This window comes from Morchella importuna, assembly GCF_003444635.1.
Source record: "Morchella importuna strain M04M26 chromosome Unknown Morimp01GS006, whole genome shotgun sequence".
Taxonomy (NCBI): domain Eukaryota; kingdom Fungi; phylum Ascomycota; class Pezizomycetes; order Pezizales; family Morchellaceae; genus Morchella; species Morchella importuna.
This window is the reverse complement of record NW_025763403.1, coordinates 1,459,881-1,479,013: the sequence shown is the minus strand read 5'-3', so window position 1 is coordinate 1,479,013 and position 19,133 is coordinate 1,459,881. Positions and strand designations below refer to the sequence as shown.

Below are 19,133 nucleotides of genomic sequence, written 5' to 3'. Positions count from 1 at the left end.
CGGTATGAGGAACAAAAATTTGTAAGTTCAAGAAAATAGTAAAAACAGAAGAACAAGTGGTACATAAAACATAAGCCTAAATTAACCCAGGACGCTGAAGAAAGAAAGAAGAAAGAAAGAAAGGTTTCCGTAGGCGGGTATTTGTGTCTTAAAACACACTAATGTAATTGCCAATCCTTTCCTTCTGATTCTGAGCTATACATTCGGCAATCCAGGTAATGTTTCGTATTTCCTGAGGGTTTAGCCTATGTCAGTCTGGCGAGGAAAACATTCGCGTTAAAAGGATTGCAAACCTGTTCTCTCAATTTAACCCATGCAAAGACAACAGTGTAGGTGAACTGTTGTGTAAAAGCTGACTTCGCAATTTCCATTTCTTTCTGATAAAATAAGTCCTCTAAGCTCTTTTGTTGTCCCCCTGCCATGCCACCTTGGGCACTCATCCCTTGTTCAAAGAAAGCTTTATACTCGCCCACACCTTCAACCGCAGCTCTTACAGAATCTACATCATCTGCCTTGCTTAGCATATAGGTTCCCTCTGGATAAAGCCTTCCGAAGCTTGGATACAACTTTTTTCTGTCCTGCTTACTCAGTTCCGTTCCAAATGAGTTCAGTGTGATATTAATCGCCCTTCGATCCGCCTCAAAGCTCAACATTTCACTCATAAGCTCACTAGTAGGGGTTCCCGCGAGTCCTGGCTCACTTATACAGAATTGATGAAAATCCTCCAGGTAGCTTTTGTAGAGGGTATTTCTGATGATTTCAATATTGAGCTCGTCAAGGTCTGCGCTGGAGAGCGTATTTTTAAAGTATGGCGCTAGTGGTGTTTCGACTAGGACTGAGCTGTATAGCTCCTCGACATTGGTTGCGACGCAAAGCACTGGCATGGTTTCGAAGACGCCAAGTGGATGGCAACGCTCGAGAAGCTCTCTCGTGTCCCGCTCGTGTAATGTGCCGGTAATCAAAAGGGCAACGTTATCAATCATATACCCGTATGTCAAGTAATCCATAAACTTTGCTAAGGAGCCGACCGCTTGAGCCCGAATGTACCGGAACTCAGCAATCAACTTTTCGGTTGCTTTCGAGGCAATAACGGAGGTGGAAAGCGGTGATGGTACATTGGCAAGATAGTCACCATAAGCAGGTGCGAGCTGTAGCTTCAAATCTATCAAGAGTATATTAGCGGCTTGTAAAGTGATATCAAGATAGGGAAGCTTGCCATCGAGCGTCTCGCATTGGGTTAGATTGGCGTAGTTCTGGCTAGTAAGTAGACCATTACGGTACCCGCGAACGAGGCCCTCGATATAGCCGTTGTTGACATTGAAGAAAAGGCCCTCCATTATGATTGAAGAAATTATAGGACCTTCTCGTTGGATAATTGGGATGTTCGACTGATAGTTTGAACGGGTTGGTTGGCTCACGTCGCCAGGTAGTTCGGTCTCTGACAGGTACAGTGTCAATGGAGGAAATGTTACCCGGCTTGAAGGGCTCCACTATTTCATTCTTGTGTACCAGTGTTGATGGTAAGTGATCAGAATCTGATAAGTGGATATTGCAGTGAAACGTGCATTTGTCTTATCAGATTCTGATCACTTTTCGCTATACCCTAGTACATACATACTAGGGGTGTGCCAACTCGCGACCGCGAGTTATTGGATTATGGGTATCAAATAATTATGGAAGGCCTTCGATGGGGGCCTTCGGCCCCCCCATTCCACCTCCTCTGTTTAATTCTCCCTCTAGAATTATGAGAGGCCTTCGGCCCCCGTCCTCCTCCTCTCGAGTGTTCAGTACTTTGATGTGTCATGCTTACTAAACACCCATGTCGGTGTCGACCAATCAGACCGCAACGAATTAAGAAAAAGTGTATTCTAGTACATAGTAGATAGTAGATAGTAGATAATCTGGTTTGGGAGGTTGTTAATTATTTATTATTAGAGAGTATGGTTCCAGGCGAATAAATTGTCAAGAACCCTGATTTTCGGCAGGCGACAATATTACATAGTGGTAATTAAAGTGGTTTTTCGGCCGGTCAGAAATATTAGGCTCCGTTCGGACCGCCTGAATTGTTGCGGATTTATATGGTAGAATTAAGTGGGTCCATAACAATGAGGTTTTGGCAACTTTCAAATAATTACCTTGAGGGCTAATTATTGCTACGTTTCTGACCTCTCTGATATGTCTCATACCTAGATCCTCAAGATTACGCGGTCTTATAATTTTGTCTTCCGAACTCCATTACACCAGAAAATCATTATCTGTCTCATGTTAGTTAAAAACTTTTTTCAATTTTGCGCATTATCATTTCTTCCCTCGTCCGAACGGAGCCTTAGTAGTCAGACTAGCCAGAAACAGGCTGGAGCCATAGTTAGAAACGATTTGATTGGTTGGCCGACAAGAAGTGTTCCCAGCTCCAATCCACCCAACTATCACTGTTAAAGAGCTCCAGCTTTGAGTCCAGAGGTCTTTTGTTGGGCTCCTGACCCTTTGGCTCTGGTTCTGGCTGAGTCTGACTACATACCATTAAATATATTGGTTTGAGCGCTTCTTTTAGAGTAAACGTTTAGTAAATCGAGGCACTAAAATCCTCAATTCCCAACTCAACTACATGTATATGTTGTACTGCACTTTGATTACCCTTCTTAACTTATAGACCTACGGTACTATGTTTACTCGCTATTTTTGGAGACTAGCGCGTGAGAGTTTCTGTGAGGATAATATGGTAAGTCTATTGTGACCGGAACAGTACCTGTGTAGAGTAATAGTAATGTATATGGCTGAATAGTATAGATACATGTACTGTACATAGGACATGGACTCTCTCTAGGTGAATACATACATAATGTACATGCATGTCAAATATTGGATATTCTACTCCTTATCCAGAGAGTGGGGCCCGGGGCAATTGGAGTGTTCGGGAACACACCGGAATATTAGAATAGAGTATTTGTAAATAATATGGTCTCAAGGGATAATCTTGTGATATCTTTTTAGACGACACTGTGAACCTCATGTCGCCCTCAATGATGTGACTTAGTGTTTTACCTTAATTCATTAAATATTATATACACGATCCTTTCGTCTGTACTGCAGTCTCTCTGTTATAGCGAAGCGACATATTCTAAGATTTCCTGTTCGATAGCAGATTATTTGGTGTACATACCGCAGTAATTCATCTCAGCGGACGGTTATACAGACGTCAAAGTTGCCTTTACAGCGCGTATGAGGGAGGATTGGGGGGGTTTCCAAGACTAACGACCAGATCAATGAATTCCAACGTCAATGTGAGTGTCCGCTGAGGAGAATTACTGCGGTAATGGCTATAAATCTGTCTTACCATATACATGTAGTTATAAACGCATGCAGTTTCTTTTCATATACATGTAGTTATAAACGCATGCAGTTTCTTTTCATTTCTTTTCACCAAGTAGAGTATGAAAATATGGATACAAATTCGCTCTTTCCTAAAACTCTCGAACCTAACTACATGTACTTCTTATTAAAATCCAGAACAGGTCGCTCGTATAGAATCATCAATCAATAGTACATACTATACCAAAGCCTCCCCTCACATCGCAACTAATAATATAAATAAAACTAGGACTTCAGATTACAAGGAATAAGACGCAAACGTTTTATCAGAAGTCCAATAATAATAATACGGTTAGAAGACACCAAACATCTTCTTCTTCTTCTTCTTATCTTCCTCGTAATAACGCCCAGGCTGGTGATGATGAACTTTTAACCCTCCCATTTCTTTCACAGGTGGTGCTGGACTAGGTGCCTTCTTTGGAGGAGCCTGCTGAGGCCTTTGTTGTATTGGAGCAACTGGCTTTGGAACCGGATCAGGCTCTAGAAGGTGTTTAGGGACTTCCTTCTCTGGTCTATCAGCCGGGAGATCAAGAAGCCTTCTACTTTCCCTTGCGTTTCGGAGTTGGCTAAGCCACAAGTTGGGGGTGAGGAGATGTGTCGACCCCAAGAACACATCGCGAGCAGACGCTTTGGAAACCTCATAGCACGCACGGGACTCAGAATACGTTGCACCCCCAGCCATGAAGACTATTACACGCTGCCTTGGTTCTACCACAGACATTCGAGATTTGGCCCATGTGGGCTTTGCCGATCGAAGGGATGCCTGAGAAACGTTTTCCTGTCCACCCATAGGGCCGCCAGGGACCAGTTCAGGCTTCGTATAAGGAAATATGGCGGGATCCAAAGCGCCCTTAGTATGATCATCAAGCATTACTTTCAGGGCTGTTACAAATCGAGAGAAATCGGAACCATCCTCATCATCATCCATTGTTTTGGAAATAGGCCTCTTCGGCTTTTGTGCAGAATTTCGGCTCTGGGAATTGTCTTTCAAATCTCGGGTCACGCGAGCGCCAAAAAGATCAAGATTACGGAGAACACGTTCATCCTGCCGCTGAAGCTGGGAGTGTCGCATGAGTTTCTCGATATCTCCCGCCAACAGACCATCTTTCCACAGAAGGTAGAGAGTAATGAGCCGGAGCCGATCAGGTGCACTACAAAACATTAGAAATAGGGTCTTCAAAAATTTTTAGCAGATAACTCACGCCAAAGCAGGATCATCCAGTAACCTAATTAAGGACTCAGTTGGATTTTTCGTGGGTCGATTATTCTCATCCATCCCGGTTGCCAACGACTACGAAGCCAATTAACGAAAAACGACACAAAGAGCAAATAACATTTGTCCTTACCTGTTCGAGCAGTGCAACATCAGGCAAATTCTTTTTCTCAAATATTCCCATGCATTCTTGAGCCATCGTCAGGTGGAGAGAATACATATCCTTTTGCCCCTGATATTGAGGCAAACTTGCCATCATATCTCTTATTGCGTACAAACTTGTTGAGGAACCACTACATAACGTTTCTTAGTATTATCTTAACCAAAAAATGATTTACGACACTAACCTATCGACAAAGTTTTTGTTGTCCCCGAGGAATTTCTGAAAGTCGGCCATCAATCTCTCAATGGTATCCTTCATATGTTTGTGTCTATTCGCGACCCAAACTTGATCTTCGTCCCCAATCTCCATTTCTTTCTCCTCCTCCTCCCCACTAGAAGTTGCTAATCTGACGTTGTATGTGACTTTGTCGCCTTCCTTTATCGGTAACAGATCATGGGCCATAGCTTGGTATGTAAACTCATGCAAGGCAGGGGCGAAAAGGTCCATTGCCCTATCCACGATAAAAAGTACACCACGTGGCCTATTTGACGGGGGTGGGAATTCTCGATGATTTTGTGCATACAAATCCAACTCAGACTGCACATTCTTTGCAAGAACCTCTGATAAGACCCGAGCTTCGTGTAGTAAATTTGGGGCACGAAAGTACCGAATTGTTGGATACTCGCCTAGGCTTACGCAAACACATACTATTTTTTTAGCCAATTCCTCTAAGTGGACCCTAACCAGACCCCGACACTCTGGGTTGTACAAAGTGAAGAAGGAGGAGGGGTCACGGAATGTAAAAAGATGCGATTCACGAGGGAAGTAGTCAACAGACAGAACCTTCTCTCCTGCGATAAACCCACGAGCGGGAGAGTTAAGGATCATTTGACGTAGACCATCCGGGAGATCTATTTTCACCCAGTAAGTTGAGGTCCCGTGGTTTCCCAAGGGGAAGCAGAACTAACCCGATGTCCACAGTAAATGTGCACAAGTATATCTTGGTTTTGGACGGGCGTAGTCCGAAATCAGACATTCTACAACATGCTTTTCGGGCGTGAGAATATAAACACATTCCATCTGCTGTGGTGGGCGCTTGTTCTCGATGAGTGATACATCTAGTGGAAAATAAGTTTCTCGCCACCGGTTCAAAGACTAAGGTATACAGCGGCTAGCATACCTGATATACTTTCATCCAATATATAGTGTATTTGCATGACATTTGTTATCAGCTTGTGGCTTGTCTCGTCGGTGACAACACATCTCCACTAATAGGAAAACATGTCAGCCCCGTGACTTATTGTAGGAAGGCGCTTGGGGTATAAACCGTGCCCTTGGGCTCTATAGCCTTGATAGCTTCTAGGATCGCTGTAGAAAAACAGTGTGAGTAGGGTAGACAAGATTGAGGTCACTATGGAGCTCACCTTGTTTTTGGAGTTCGATCAGGTTGACCATGACGGGCAACAGGAGCAACAAGTGTGGTATGAGTTGGTTCTGGTGTATGTAGGAGCTAGATAGGAGTTTAATTTCAAAAATAAGATAGGGAGGTTACAGTGCCGGTAGGGTCATGTATTTAGGAAAGATCTCTAGGAGTCAATTGTATGGGTTCCAGTATGTGGGGTGTTGAGCTGGGTGTTGATGGTAAGAGGATGCAACGCCCAGGGAAACCTAACCCTCTCAGCTACCACAGTCGCCAAGCACCAGCAAAGCTACAGACCTATCGAGAGTACCGTGAGACGTAAAATGTATGAAGTATATACATGTGTTTACTGACGTTTGTGGACGCGACCAATATTGCATACCATACAAAAATGCGCCAAGCTGATGATTTTTGGTGTATGCAATAGTGGCCCAGTTCAAAAACGTCAGGAAGATACGAGTACTCCCTCTACCTCATACTTTCGAGGTAGAAATGATGCACTTCATACCAAATTTCTTTCTGAGTGCCGAAACGTGTAAAGCGAATGGCCACTACTCTACATAACCATCATTCCAACTACATGTAACTGGTGCATACAGTAGCCTAGGCTAGGCCTTAGTGGCTGGAGTACCTAATGTATGTACTCGGGAGTAAGTACTACTCGTAGCTTCATAGCGTTTCCGAACACGACTAATATTGCATGACATACAAAAAGGTGGATTTGGCGCTTTTTTATATGGTATGCAATAGCAGTCGTGTCCGGAAACGTCATGAATTTACGAGTATTACACGTCTGTTCCTCATACTCGCACCTCACAAAAAACAAAGCAAAAATTAAAATAAAAAAAATACCAACCTAGTCAGAATATCGAACGCGACTCCATCCTTTCCTTTATCCTGTTCTTTGCTCCTCTGTCCCCACCTTCAACGCACACTTAGTTGGACCTCAGTAGATGGGAATCCTTTTTCAATCACAATGGACTCAAATCTCTCAACCCACAAACCTTCAGAGTATGAAGGAATAGCTGCGCAATTTGCCGCTGCAAAGAAAGCACAGGCTGAGCAACTTGCTACATCTCGTTCCAGGGACTCCATGGTTCGAAAACGGAATCTTCAACAAAAGAGCGCCTTCAAATACTCACATGGCCTGCTTGTGTCACTGTTGCTCTTCTTCGTTTATCTCCACGGCGTTGGAATCTTTTTATTCACCAAAGGATTCTTATTGACCCGTCTGATGCTTGGGCAGCAGTCATCTTGTGAAATCTCACCTCTACAAGAATATGCTCGACACGGGTCACTATGGGCTGGAAATGCCGACGGCGCGGGTTGTTGGCATCCTAAGTCTTTTGATAAAGCCATCATCATCGTGATTGACGCCTTGCGCTACGATTTCACAATACCCTTCGAACCAAAAGACAATTCCGCCCCGGCTTTTCTCTTCCATAATGCTTTCACGACACCCTACACAGTTGCCTCCCAGACTCCAAAAAATGCCGTCTTATTGCCTTTTATTGCCGATCCTCCCACCACCACTCTCCAGCGATTGAAAGGGCTCACCACTGGAACACTGCCCACCTTTATTGATGCAGGCAGTAATTTCGCCGGTACCTCTATCGAAGAAGATAATCTGATCTCTCAAATGAAATCACTTGGTAAAAGAATGGCATTTATGGGGGATGACACCTGGATGGCTCTTTTCCCTGGAATGTTTGAGCCAGAAATGGAACATCCTTATGAATCACTTAACGTTTGGGACCTGCATACTGTGGATAACGGGGTTACTGAACATATCTTCCCTTTACTTCACCCAGCAAACCAAACAAAGTGGGATATCGCTATTGGTCACTACCTTGGTGTTGACCACGCTGGTCACCGCTATGGACCTGATCATCCCGCAATGGCAGAGAAGCTGAAACAGATGGACAGCATTGTTCAAAGGCTCATGGAGAGTATTGATGATAAAACCTTATTAGTTGTAATGGGTGATCATGGCATGGATCCAAAGGGTGATCATGGGGGAGAGTCTCAGGGAGAGGTTGAGGCTGCATTGTGGCTATATTCAAAAAAGCCAATTTGGGGGGAATTTCCAAAAGAGCTCCCACCTAATGGCGGCGGCCGTGGAGCAGGGAGTGATGGGGTAAGGTCTGTTGCCCAAATAGATCTTGTTCCAACCTTGTCTCTTCTTCTGGGACTACCTATACCATTCAACAATTTGGGCGCACCAATTGCTGAGGCCTTCATCGGCAATGGTGATGTGCAAGGCTTGAAAAATTTGGTTCAGGTTTCACGTTTGACCGCGGCGCAAATCAAAAGATACCAGAAGGAGTATACAGTGGAAGGTGGCGACGTGGAAACAGATGATTCAATTCTGGCTCGGTGGAGTTCAGGGCAGGAGAAATGGGAGGCATCTCAAATAAAGTCGGAGAAAACCACTCGATTGGAATGGATCTCAGTCTTTGCGGATTTCTCTTCCTATCAAGAACAAACTTTGAAGGCTTGTCGTGATGTCTGGGCTAGTTTTGACCTAATCAGTATGGCTGCTGGTATTATTGTTTTGGTTGGAAGTGTTGTTACTCTTGCTGTGTATGCCAGAGGCTTCTCGGGGGATCCAACTGAGCTTACAGACACTATAATCACACGAATGCTCAAAGGTCTTAGTGTAGGTGCTGTTAGTTCGGTTATTGCTGGGTTTTTGCTTGAGGAGCAGACTCTGGGCTTGTCGAGAATCAGAATGATGCTATTCAGCACCAGTATTGGAGTTATATTTGGATTCTTTTCAGCCACGATACACGCCCACAAAAGATTAAAAAATGTTTTGCCGACCTCAGGCTGGGGGGTACTATCGGTCATCTTCACAGTCACTCACTCGCTTATATTTGCCTCCAATTCCTTCACGATTTGGGAAGACCACATTCTCATCTACTTCCTATGTACCTTTGCCATTGGTGGTCTTATCACATCACAAAGGAGGGAGGATCTCGCTCAACGAATGCTAGGGAGCTATCACTCCGTGGTATTTTTCATTCTCACAAGGATCGCGGCCTTTTCCAAGCTTTGTAGAGAAGAGCAAATGCCACACTGCGAGTCAACTTTCTATGCTTCAGCAACATCTTCCGTTTCAGCTCCCTGGAGCCTGGCGCTTTTGTTTGTTATGGCTGTGATTCTTCCTTCCATCGTAAAATCTTTTTACAGCGGCTCTAACTCCTATCACGGACCCGCATCGATTACTATTGGGTGGGCCTTCCGGGCAGGACTCTTTCTAAACGCCTTCTACTGGCTAATCGACTCCGCGGATAACGGTCGATGGTTGGAGGTTCCGGAGGCATTGTTCAAATCTTCAAAAATAACGATCGCTCAGATTGTGTTGCTTATGGGATTTATCGCTGGAAGTGTTGCATATGCTTGGGCGACTCTTTGCCTTAGTGTTGAAATTGAAGATAAGAAATCTGAGATGATCACTGACGCTCACGGAAAAATCACGTCCGAGAGTGGTAAAAGTGTCCTTCTTCTCGGATACGCCAATGTTCATGGATCCCGATATCTTCTCCTCGTGGTTCCTTGGTCTCTGTCTCTGATACTTCTCCAGAAACCTATGGGTGGGGCGTCGATGGGGATTCTTCTCTGGCAGATCCTCAGCCTCTTGGAAATTATCGACTGTAACGACCTTTCAGACTCCGCTATCGGACCAATCGTTTTGGGTCTTTTGGGCAATTCACACTTCTTCTCTACTGGGCACCAAGCAACGTTGTCCTCTATTCAATGGGACTCCGCTTTTATTCCTTTTACATCCACTAGGTACCCTTGGGCTCCTCTTCTCGTTATCGGCAATACCATTGGGCCGCAAGTGCTCACAGCGCTAGCTGTTCCTCTTATAGCACTATGGAAGGCGTCACCGAAGAAGGCCGGACTGCTGGGCAGTGTGGGTGTTTCTGGAGCAACGCATATGCTCTACCATGCAGTCATAACTTTAAGCTCTGTTGTGTGTGCCGGACATTTGAGAAGGCACCTCATGCTATATCGTATCTTTAGCCCAAGGTTTATGCTGGGGGCCCTTGTACTGCTCGGTGTTGATATCATAGTTTCGTTGGTCGCTGTTGGCGGCGTTCGATGGAACACTTTGGCTGTCGCAGATATATTTGGTATTTAAAACCTTTGTTAAATTTGCTTCAGTGTAAATAATATTCCATTTTCTTTTTTATACATCGTCCTATTTATCAAGAGATGTTATATACTATATTGTTTTTTTGTTTTTTTGTTTTTTTTTTACCCTCCAATTTGTAGATATGTGAATATTTAGAGCGCGTTTGGCAACCACCTAAACGGAGGTTAAAACCCCCAAATGCCGTTATATAACGAACTTTTCTCAATACTCCGTTATCTGATAAGTTGGCCTGTTTGGCGAGCCACTTTGTTAAGGAAATCTCACTAACATAACAGAATTCTGAAAAACTGGGTCAGACCTATTTTTTCTCGTGTTTGGCAGACCAAGATTCCGTTTTAATATTTCTCAGTTAGCAATGTGCTAACAAGACTTCCGCTTAACGTAGTTTCTAAACCACACTTCCCCCAAACGCGCCCTTAGTTACCTGCAAATTTCCTATTGTGTTGCGCCGTGGGTGTTATAATTGACTTTTACGCCTTTTAGGATTGGTTGATAACCTGTAGATCTTTGGTTCCTGCATGCCTGCATAAGTGGCTTTGTTGATCCGAATCATGAACAAGCACTCTCATAAACAAACCCATGGAGCCTCAAGCCTTGGCAAACGCGGGGCAATATCGAGAGTAAAACCATCTTACAAAGCATATAAGAGTGTATACGGTCGTAGAAATTTGCGTGTGTGGTAATTTCTATAGTATGCGATCTCGTGTTCATACTGTACGTGTATTTAATTATTTTAAGCCGACACATTTTTTTTTCCACAACCCCTCCAAGTTTCTTGCAGTTCTGAGTCAACCTTAACAACTTCTACACTGCAACACAACCCCTCTGCACATTTCTTTCTAACAAAACCATGTCTACTTTCGGGTCCCAATTTCGTGTTACCACGTTTGTCCTCATATTTTTCATGAATCTTTGATTGTTATGCTGATCGCTCTCTAGCTACGGCGAATCTCATTGTCGTTCTGTTGGCTGTATTGTCGATGGTTGTCCTCCAGGGATGGCCTTGACGGAGGCCGATATCCAACCTCAAATGACCCGACGTCGTCCTGGACAGTCTTCACTGGCAACTCCCCGCAATGAAAAAGACGCTGTCAAGATTCAGTCCGGCACTGAATTCGGATACACTCTTGGAACACCAATTGGTCTCATGGTCCAGAACGAGGATCAAAGGCCACATGATTACTCCGACATGGACTTGTATCCAAGACCAAGTCACGCGGATTACACCTACTTGGCCAAGTATGGTGTAAAGGCGAGCTCAGGTGGTGGAAGGAGTAGTGCAAGAGAGACAATTGGTATGTGCATCTTTGCTTACAGAACTTCCAAACCTACCCAAATCTATTGTGGTGAGGTTTTCGAGACCGGGGGCTGAGAGCACTTCAATATGACTCATCGCCTTCAGTCATGAAGATCTTACAATCCCTTAGTTTGGATATTTCTACCCTTCTTATTATAGTTAGCAAACCTATTGCATCTAACATTTGGTATTAGGCCGTGTGGCTGCTGGTGCAATTGCCGAAAAATACCTTTCATTGGCCTATGGCGTCGAGATTGTCTCATTTGTGTCCAGTGTTGGTCCTATTCACCTCCCAGGATCCGTAGATTCAACACCCGAGTACATGTCTCTTCTTTCTACCATCACCCGAGAAAAGGTCGATGCCTTTCTCCCGGTTCGTTGTCCAGAGGGAGAATCGAATAGCAAGATGGCGCAGTTGATTGCTGAGTACCGTGACAAAAAAGACTCAATTGGAGGAACAGTCACTTGCGTTATCAAGAACGTTCCCATTGGTCTTGGAGAACCATGCTTTGATAAGCTTGAAGCTAAACTCGCACACGCAATGCTTTCCATACCAGCAACGAAGGGATTTGAGATTGGTTCAGGATTCCGTGGGACTGAAGTTCCTGGTTCAAAGCACAATGACGCCTTCATCCGCTCAGAGAATGGAAAGCTCTCTACCGTCACCAACAACTCTGGCGGTATTCAAGGGGGTATTACTAATGGTGAAAACATTTATTTCAAAGTTGCTTTCAAGTCTCCGGCCACCATCGGTCATGCTCAGGAAACGAGTAAGTATGATGGTGAGGCCGGCATCTTAGAAGCAAAGGGTAGGCACGACCCTTGTGTTGTTCCCAGAGCGGTTCCTATTGTAGAGGCTATGGCGGCACTTGTAATCATGGATGCAGTCATGATTCAGCAGGTGAGGGTCCCCTGTTTTATACCTAGGTTAGACATTAGCATTTATAGTTATACAGGCTCGTGAGACGTCCCGCTCCCTACTTCCACCTCTTCCTCAAAACCTCGGAATCAAAACACCCACAGCCCTCGACGGGAGAGAAAAGAACGTTGATCCTACGAAGGTCCCAAAGGCTGAACAGGATAAGCTAGTTATTGATTCGGAGGGACGAAAGATTGTTGGGGGCTCCGAAGGAAAGGTATTTGGTGACGAATAAGTGGAAAGGAATCTTAGCCCAATGCAATCCAAGACTTGATGAGGTCTCCAAAAGTGATGCTATCAATTAAAATTGGGTTCACTGGTAAAAGTCTAAAATGTGTTAGTATTTACTATTTTTGCCGGTGCAAAGCTCGTATAGGCATGTAATAGTAGGTTTTGATGATTTCAAAACGAAGTATATACATGTAGTCAGATTGGATTCTGTGATCAGTTAGTTGTTGAGGTTCACTATTTACATCAATGCAGCTATTGAATCAAGAAATTGTTTTAAATATTGCGGGTTTCCACAAGTAAGCGAACATTGAGGTGGTAACCATACAAACCACCTAACAACATCAAAATTTCAAATTCGCCCTCTCGAACTGACATTTTAGCTGTAGATACTATCACTACCGGAGAATCCATATCTAAGACTCCTTTGCTCCATCTCCTTGTGGTTGTGGAGAAATACGCTTTTGAAGTTGCATTCCCATACAAATTTTGGTTGCAACGTGAATGTACGCTTACTTGTGGAAACCCACAATACATGTTTATCATAATCGGGAAGGATCGGCACACCACGAGATGTAACTTACATGTGTCACCGTTTAATGAGGTTGACTTCAGACTTCTCTGTAGGCGGCCCGGCTGGCAGGAAACATGCATGTGCCTACTTCTTGTCATGATCAAACCCCCCACATGAGCCATGGATTTGAGGGCCAAACACACACGCCTAAGATACGTGTACATCATGTATACTTGACTGTACTAGCACCGTATTATCCTGTCTGTTTGGCCCCGAAAGCAACCGCAACGCCACGAAACCGGGTTCTCTAAATCAGAAACCAAAAGATGTATCTACATGTATATACCTATAGACAGGGGCTTTGCTTTACTGTAATTTTTTCGTATCAACATAAATACATATAAAGGGTACATTAGGGGTATTCACTTCTAGGAATATGTGCCTTTATAACGCTGCATTACAACGCCGCCTATATGGCACTGTAACTTTCAAAAATCCGAATATCTCTGGAGTGCACATGCCATATTGTAGGAGATAATCCATTACCATATTAATTTGAGATTTGTACTTAGTGTACTACATATAGTCAATAAGGTACATGTAGGTTAGTGACGCCCGTTTTCTCTTCATACATATTCATCTAGAATACGGGACTGCCGATTATTTAAGCAGCTCATATAAGCACATCCCTATCAGAGCACGTACGTATTGCAGCAAGTGAATACCCTACAATCCCTTCTTAGCCCTCAGCATTCGCAATATATCCGGACGATGTATAAGGTCTTCCGCCTCCATTCCAGAAAGATAGCTGCAACTGCTTTAGTTTCATTAATTATCACTCGGCTAATTACGTAAGGGTACATAATTACATGTACAGCGAAAGCTTGCTATAACGGTACTTTCTATAAGGGTAATCTCTCTATAACGGTAGCATTTCTCGGTCCTTTTTGCCTGGCTTTCAGCACCAGCACCTCCTATATAAGGGTAATCTCTCTATAACGGTACCAAATTCCGGCCCCGAGCGTACCGTTATAGCAAGCTTTCGCTGTAGTCTAATATGTACTAGTACTTGTGACCACACTTATTTCATCTAACGATTTTACTAATACTACATGTAGTACATATCCGACCGCTCGGGTGTATGGGAGTATGCCAAATAACATTTTCTCAGGAATTATCTCAAGTTAACAGTGCATTCTGCAAAACTTTGATATAAACATTGCGATGTTTCAACCTGGGCGCAAGGTAATAACCGTATATGTGATGTTTGTGATCTAGTATCCCATGAACCATAGAAGCCTGAGGTTCCAATTGGGTACTTTGCAACTCTAACTTCGATAAAAACACAAAAACGATATAACCCAGCCCTGTTCACTAATAACAAAGAAGCGGGAAAGTTTATCAACCGATCCCAATAAGAGCTCCTAATATAGTACTCACGAAGCTGGTGTTGCTGTGAATTTAAGAAAGGTCGCTTTATTTCAAGTGGGACCCAATCGGGTCCTTAACTCGGTTGCTACGGTTGATGGGATAAGCTAGGGCGTTAATTGTAGGTGTTTATTTGGTAAGTTAAGCCGCTTCTAGTGTACTAGTTTAAATATGATAGACAGTAGATTGACAATGTTGAAATTTTGTGGTTGCTACTATAGAACGCTATCACTAGAAACCGCATTGGATATTTTTCTTAATACCACCCTATCCGGATGAATATCATGATATTGGGGCCTACTCTTGATATCTATATGACTTCAGTTCTCGCAAGGCCTAGGCTTGGAAGGTTCAGTTGGGAATCGGGGCCGGCCCGAGGATAATAAGTACTAACCCTAATTTCAAGTTTCTAATCTGAAAAGAGATTACCCCCGACCCCCCGCCTTATTTCTATCTCTGTATCGAGATTCGGAATCCGGAACAAAAAAAGTAATCAAATATATACCAAGCAAACAGGACCACGAATAGGCCGGTTGAACCACGGTAAATAAATCCATAGGTACATACATATAGCTTAACAAAGTTTGAATCTACGAGTAGCTTGCTATGCCCCGTCGTAGGGGCTACCATTATACCCAGACTGCTAACTACATACTCAACCAGGCTAGAAAATTTCACCTCCTATAAAAATAATGCATACACTAGATACATATATTCAGATATTTCGAATATATATATCAGCAGCCAGCTACAGGTTCAATTAAGCAATTACGTAATTAAAGGTAGAGCTAAGCTAGGGAATCAACTCAGGTAGAAATAGTAGAATATGCTGCCCCCTAATATTACATTGATAAAATCTGAGTAATCTACATGTATATAGATCTATACAGCATGTAATATATACATGTATGTGTTCATGCATGTCAGCTCGGAAGGTGGCGGGTGTAACATTGAACTTAATGATTCGAGAAGTTTATAATTCGCCTCCCCGTGATTACATGTACATGTAACTACAATTGCAAGTCATGTAATGTACATACATGTAGTTATAATGTATGCACAATAACCGAACATTTTCGCTAGCATCCTAGCATGCTCCCAAATAGAATTGACACCAGGTCAGATTTATCTATATGGATAATTACATGCATAACTACATAATGTACATGTACCGAGAAAACTCCCTCTTCATCATTTCCCTCTGTGCTGTGTGACAGGTCGACCCACGGATCCACGAGAATATAGAGACGTGAGGGTTTACATATTTGGCTGAAGAGCCACTTCATACACATTATATATTACATTTGATTACCATCATTATATAATGTATTCAAAGCACATAAAGGCTAGCTTATAATTCATCACCATCGGATATCACTAGTCAAATGGATTGCTCACGGTTGATATGTTAAGTGAAGCCGTATCAACTTTCAAGGACTACAGTAGTAATTTCACCCACATTACTGTCAATTAATACTGATATTTATTGGATGTACTTTTACAATAATCTCACCATTCGCTGTAGAAATAATTAAGGCACTGATTATAATGCATACCATGCCTGTATATGTACGTGGCCCTTACTTTATATTTCGTCGAGTGAGATTCTATGAGTCCAATAGTGATATAACTGACAAAAAAAAAAGAATCATACATGTATGTTATATAGGAATAATGTTAGACTAGGTCTTCTATTATTTTGCCTAGAGTGCCATTGATACTCCGTATTTTAGAATTGTATGTTGCTAAAGCATCTGTCATCTCTTTAGAGGCTGCTCTCACGTACGGTGCACGTGTCGGACAGCCAAAACCAGCCGGCCAGAGCAACCACCGACTCCCCTTCACCCCATCGACTTTCAACAACGCAACACTTATCCAGAAATAATGTTCTTTTGTAAAATGGGTCTAATCATGGTTGTAAACATCCCCATAAAAGGGGATTTAAAATAATTAAGAACTGGCTGCACTATGACCTCTCAAACATTTGGTGCAATCTGCCCGAAAAAACATAGGTGTGAAACAATAACTTTAATAGCTTTATGCCAAGGCGGCCACATTAATTTGGGATAATTCTTACCATATTAGGATAATTAGATGATCATTATTACCCGATTAGGACTAGTTTCTGGCTTGAAAAGAACATGAGGGTTGATTTTGACTGTCCAGCGCTGTACGTTGTTGGGCACATTTGCTGTAAAGTGATTTGTCATGTATTAGTCAGCACAGCACGTGATAATGTGGACAATCCCTTTGTAAAGGTGTTCTCAGCGGAACGACCTCATAGCTAGCTCGCTGTTTTCCTTTCTGTTTCATTATCATCCGTCGTTAGTATCGTCAGAGAAGTTTTCAGTTTGATTCCTCCCTGGCAATAAATAAGATTTTATTCATTTTGTCATTCGAATCGTCGTGAAGCCGAAGACGAAATTAGAAGAAAAGAAACAGAGCCAGAACACGATAAAAGAACCCGGCCAACAACGTCTGCTGGACTAGCCGGCTTGGCAACTACATAGATACATGTATACATACATACAGGGAAATATCTAATGAAAAGCTACATTCGTACGGGCGACTCAATAGATTACGCCTAATCAATCTCCCCCTCAAAAAGTAGATATATACTGTAGAAATATTGCGAGTTACCAAGTACCTACAGCAGATACAAGTACGCTGAGATAAAGATTTAAAAATTCAAAAACGAATAACAAAATAAATCCAACCAATCAACAGGAAAGGAAAAAAAGTAACAAAAGCATAGACACTAGAAAAGAAAATAAGAGCCTTTTGAACACCCAAAGCAAAGCGTACCGAACCAAATCAGCAACCACAACACTGATTTTCTTGGCGCCTTTCTCCAGCTCCCTCTAAATTCACATCTTACAAGCCAAAAGATTAACCTTAATGAGCCGGAGCCTCGTCGTTGTTCCACGAGAGGTAAGTATGATCACCAAGTTTCCTAGTTAGATATCAGAATCGCCTTTCCTTATGTTATCTAATTACGGGGGGAAATACCTCGGCTTATAAAGATGTCTCGCCGTAAATACCGCACCTAACACCACGCAAATCCCAGCCACGACCACATACGCAATCCCTAAAAATGGATTCTTCCCGCCCATGACGGTCCTTGTGGAGATGACAATACTCTTTGTTCCCGCGTATTCACTGACCGGGAAATTATACTCGATATCCACCTGATACCTGCCCGCGCCCATAACATCCTTGTCATTCCTCAGCGCCAACTTTGAAAATGTCGGTAGACCGGCTGTACGCATCCACACGTGGAACTCTTCCCAGTTGGTTAGATCAGGAAGTACTTCGTATTTCTCGCCGTATTTCTTTACCCAGTTGGGAGGGGGGACGACATCGTCGACGGTGTACTTGGTTTTACCATAGCGCTTTCTGTCGGAGCTCCAAGCAATGCCTGTGTTCGTCATGTTATATGGCCTGGGTTCGCTGGATTGCGAATTGAGGAGTGCAGGTGATTTGAAGGTATCGTTAAACATGCTGTTTGCGATGAGGCCACAGGGATAGTATGGCTTCTTATCCTTGTTTACGATGAGAGGAGAGCAGTCATCGGAGCTAACTAGATCATTCCTTGTCCTAGCATCGCCTTTAAGCTGCTGCTCGTCGAGACTCTGCACGTAGCGTCTATGGTTCTGGTAGAAGTTTGCGAGGCGGTAGTAGAACAGTACCGGGGGGTTAAAATCGCTGGGAAGTGTAAATTGGATCTTGCAGGTTGTCCCGTTTTGCATAGACCATTTAGGGATACCGGCTTCTGGGAGTGGTTTATTGAATGAGACTGAGTAGTGGCTCGAGGGGATGACCTCAAATTCCGAGCTAGCACTTGTGCATTTTGTATAATCGATAACTATCTCTTGAACTTGGGCAGAAGCCCAGAGAAGGAGGCCGCCGAGGGGACCAAAGACGATACCGAGGGCAAAAAAGAGCGGAAGAACTGTTTTTGGTGTGAGAATTGGTCTAAAGATTAAGTTAGTTAGTAAATGTGTTAACTCATGTGCAATGCAAGTCATTTAAAATGCGGAGTAATACATACTGCCAGGCCTTTAATCGCTGCTGTCTAAAGGCAGTATCTGCGAGAAGTCAGTAAATTTTGCAGAGGAAAGCTAGGATCGGGGAAACAAACTTCCAGGTCTTCTGCTCTTCTCCTTCTTACCGCCTGAGGGGCGGTCTTCGTCTCCAGAGCTAGGCATAGTAAAATGGTGTCAAGACAATAGTAGTGAAGTTTGGTTGGTCGGAATATGTGTGTAGCTAATATTGATGGGGTAGTGAGGGTGTATCTTCTGCCTGAGAAAAGATGTCGCGATGTTGCACGGGGGGAGATGATGGGACGTTGCAGCAGGTGTTGCTAACTTAAGGTCCAGGATGTTACCCAGAGTTTACTGGCCGGAAGTGGCTATACGCTACAGACAGATGAACAGACCGGGGCGCGGTGGGTGTACTGCACACTGCGCTGACCGTGAAT

General features: G+C 43.4%; 5 protein-coding genes across 5 annotated transcripts; 2 read left to right on the top strand and 3 right to left on the bottom strand.

Moving 5' to 3' along the window:
* Positions 1–148: 148 nt before the first annotated feature.
* On the bottom strand, positions 149–1,337 carry LAJ45_03205 (uncharacterized protein; the record flags this gene model as incomplete). Its single annotated transcript, XM_046112793.1, has 3 exons — positions 149–232; positions 294–1,162; positions 1,217–1,337. The coding sequence occupies 3 exons, from the start codon at positions 1,335–1,337 to the stop codon at positions 149–151; spliced, it is 1,074 nt and encodes a 357-aa protein (XP_045974282.1).
* A 2,324-nt stretch (positions 1,338–3,661) lies between these two features.
* On the bottom strand, positions 3,662–6,140 carry LAJ45_03204 (uncharacterized protein; the record flags this gene model as incomplete). Its single annotated transcript, XM_046112792.1, has 10 exons — positions 3,662–4,520; positions 4,572–4,660; positions 4,716–4,875; positions 4,930–5,282; positions 5,353–5,376; positions 5,430–5,596; positions 5,654–5,803; positions 5,866–5,953; positions 6,013–6,053; positions 6,110–6,140. The coding sequence occupies 10 exons, from the start codon at positions 6,138–6,140 to the stop codon at positions 3,662–3,664; spliced, it is 1,962 nt and encodes a 653-aa protein (XP_045974281.1).
* A 941-nt stretch (positions 6,141–7,081) lies between these two features.
* LAJ45_03203 (uncharacterized protein) lies at positions 7,082–10,252 on the top strand (the record flags this gene model as incomplete). Its single annotated transcript, XM_046112791.1, has 2 exons — positions 7,082–9,628; positions 9,692–10,252. The coding sequence occupies 2 exons, from the start codon at positions 7,082–7,084 to the stop codon at positions 10,250–10,252; spliced, it is 3,108 nt and encodes a 1,035-aa protein (XP_045974280.1).
* An 865-nt stretch (positions 10,253–11,117) lies between these two features.
* Positions 11,118–12,718, top strand: LAJ45_03202 (uncharacterized protein; the record flags this gene model as incomplete). Its single annotated transcript, XM_046112790.1, has 4 exons — positions 11,118–11,152; positions 11,207–11,562; positions 11,759–12,465; positions 12,521–12,718. The coding sequence occupies 4 exons, from the start codon at positions 11,118–11,120 to the stop codon at positions 12,716–12,718; spliced, it is 1,296 nt and encodes a 431-aa protein (XP_045974279.1).
* A 4,830-nt stretch (positions 12,719–17,548) lies between these two features.
* On the bottom strand, positions 17,549–18,861 carry LAJ45_03201 (uncharacterized protein; the record flags this gene model as incomplete). The annotated part of the gene is made up of 4 exons (XM_046112789.1): positions 17,549–17,606; positions 17,663–18,628; positions 18,705–18,741; positions 18,795–18,861. 4 exons carry the CDS (start codon positions 18,859–18,861, stop codon positions 17,549–17,551), a joined length of 1,128 nt encoding a protein of 375 aa, XP_045974278.1.
* Between the last annotated feature and the right edge of the window lie 272 nt (positions 18,862–19,133).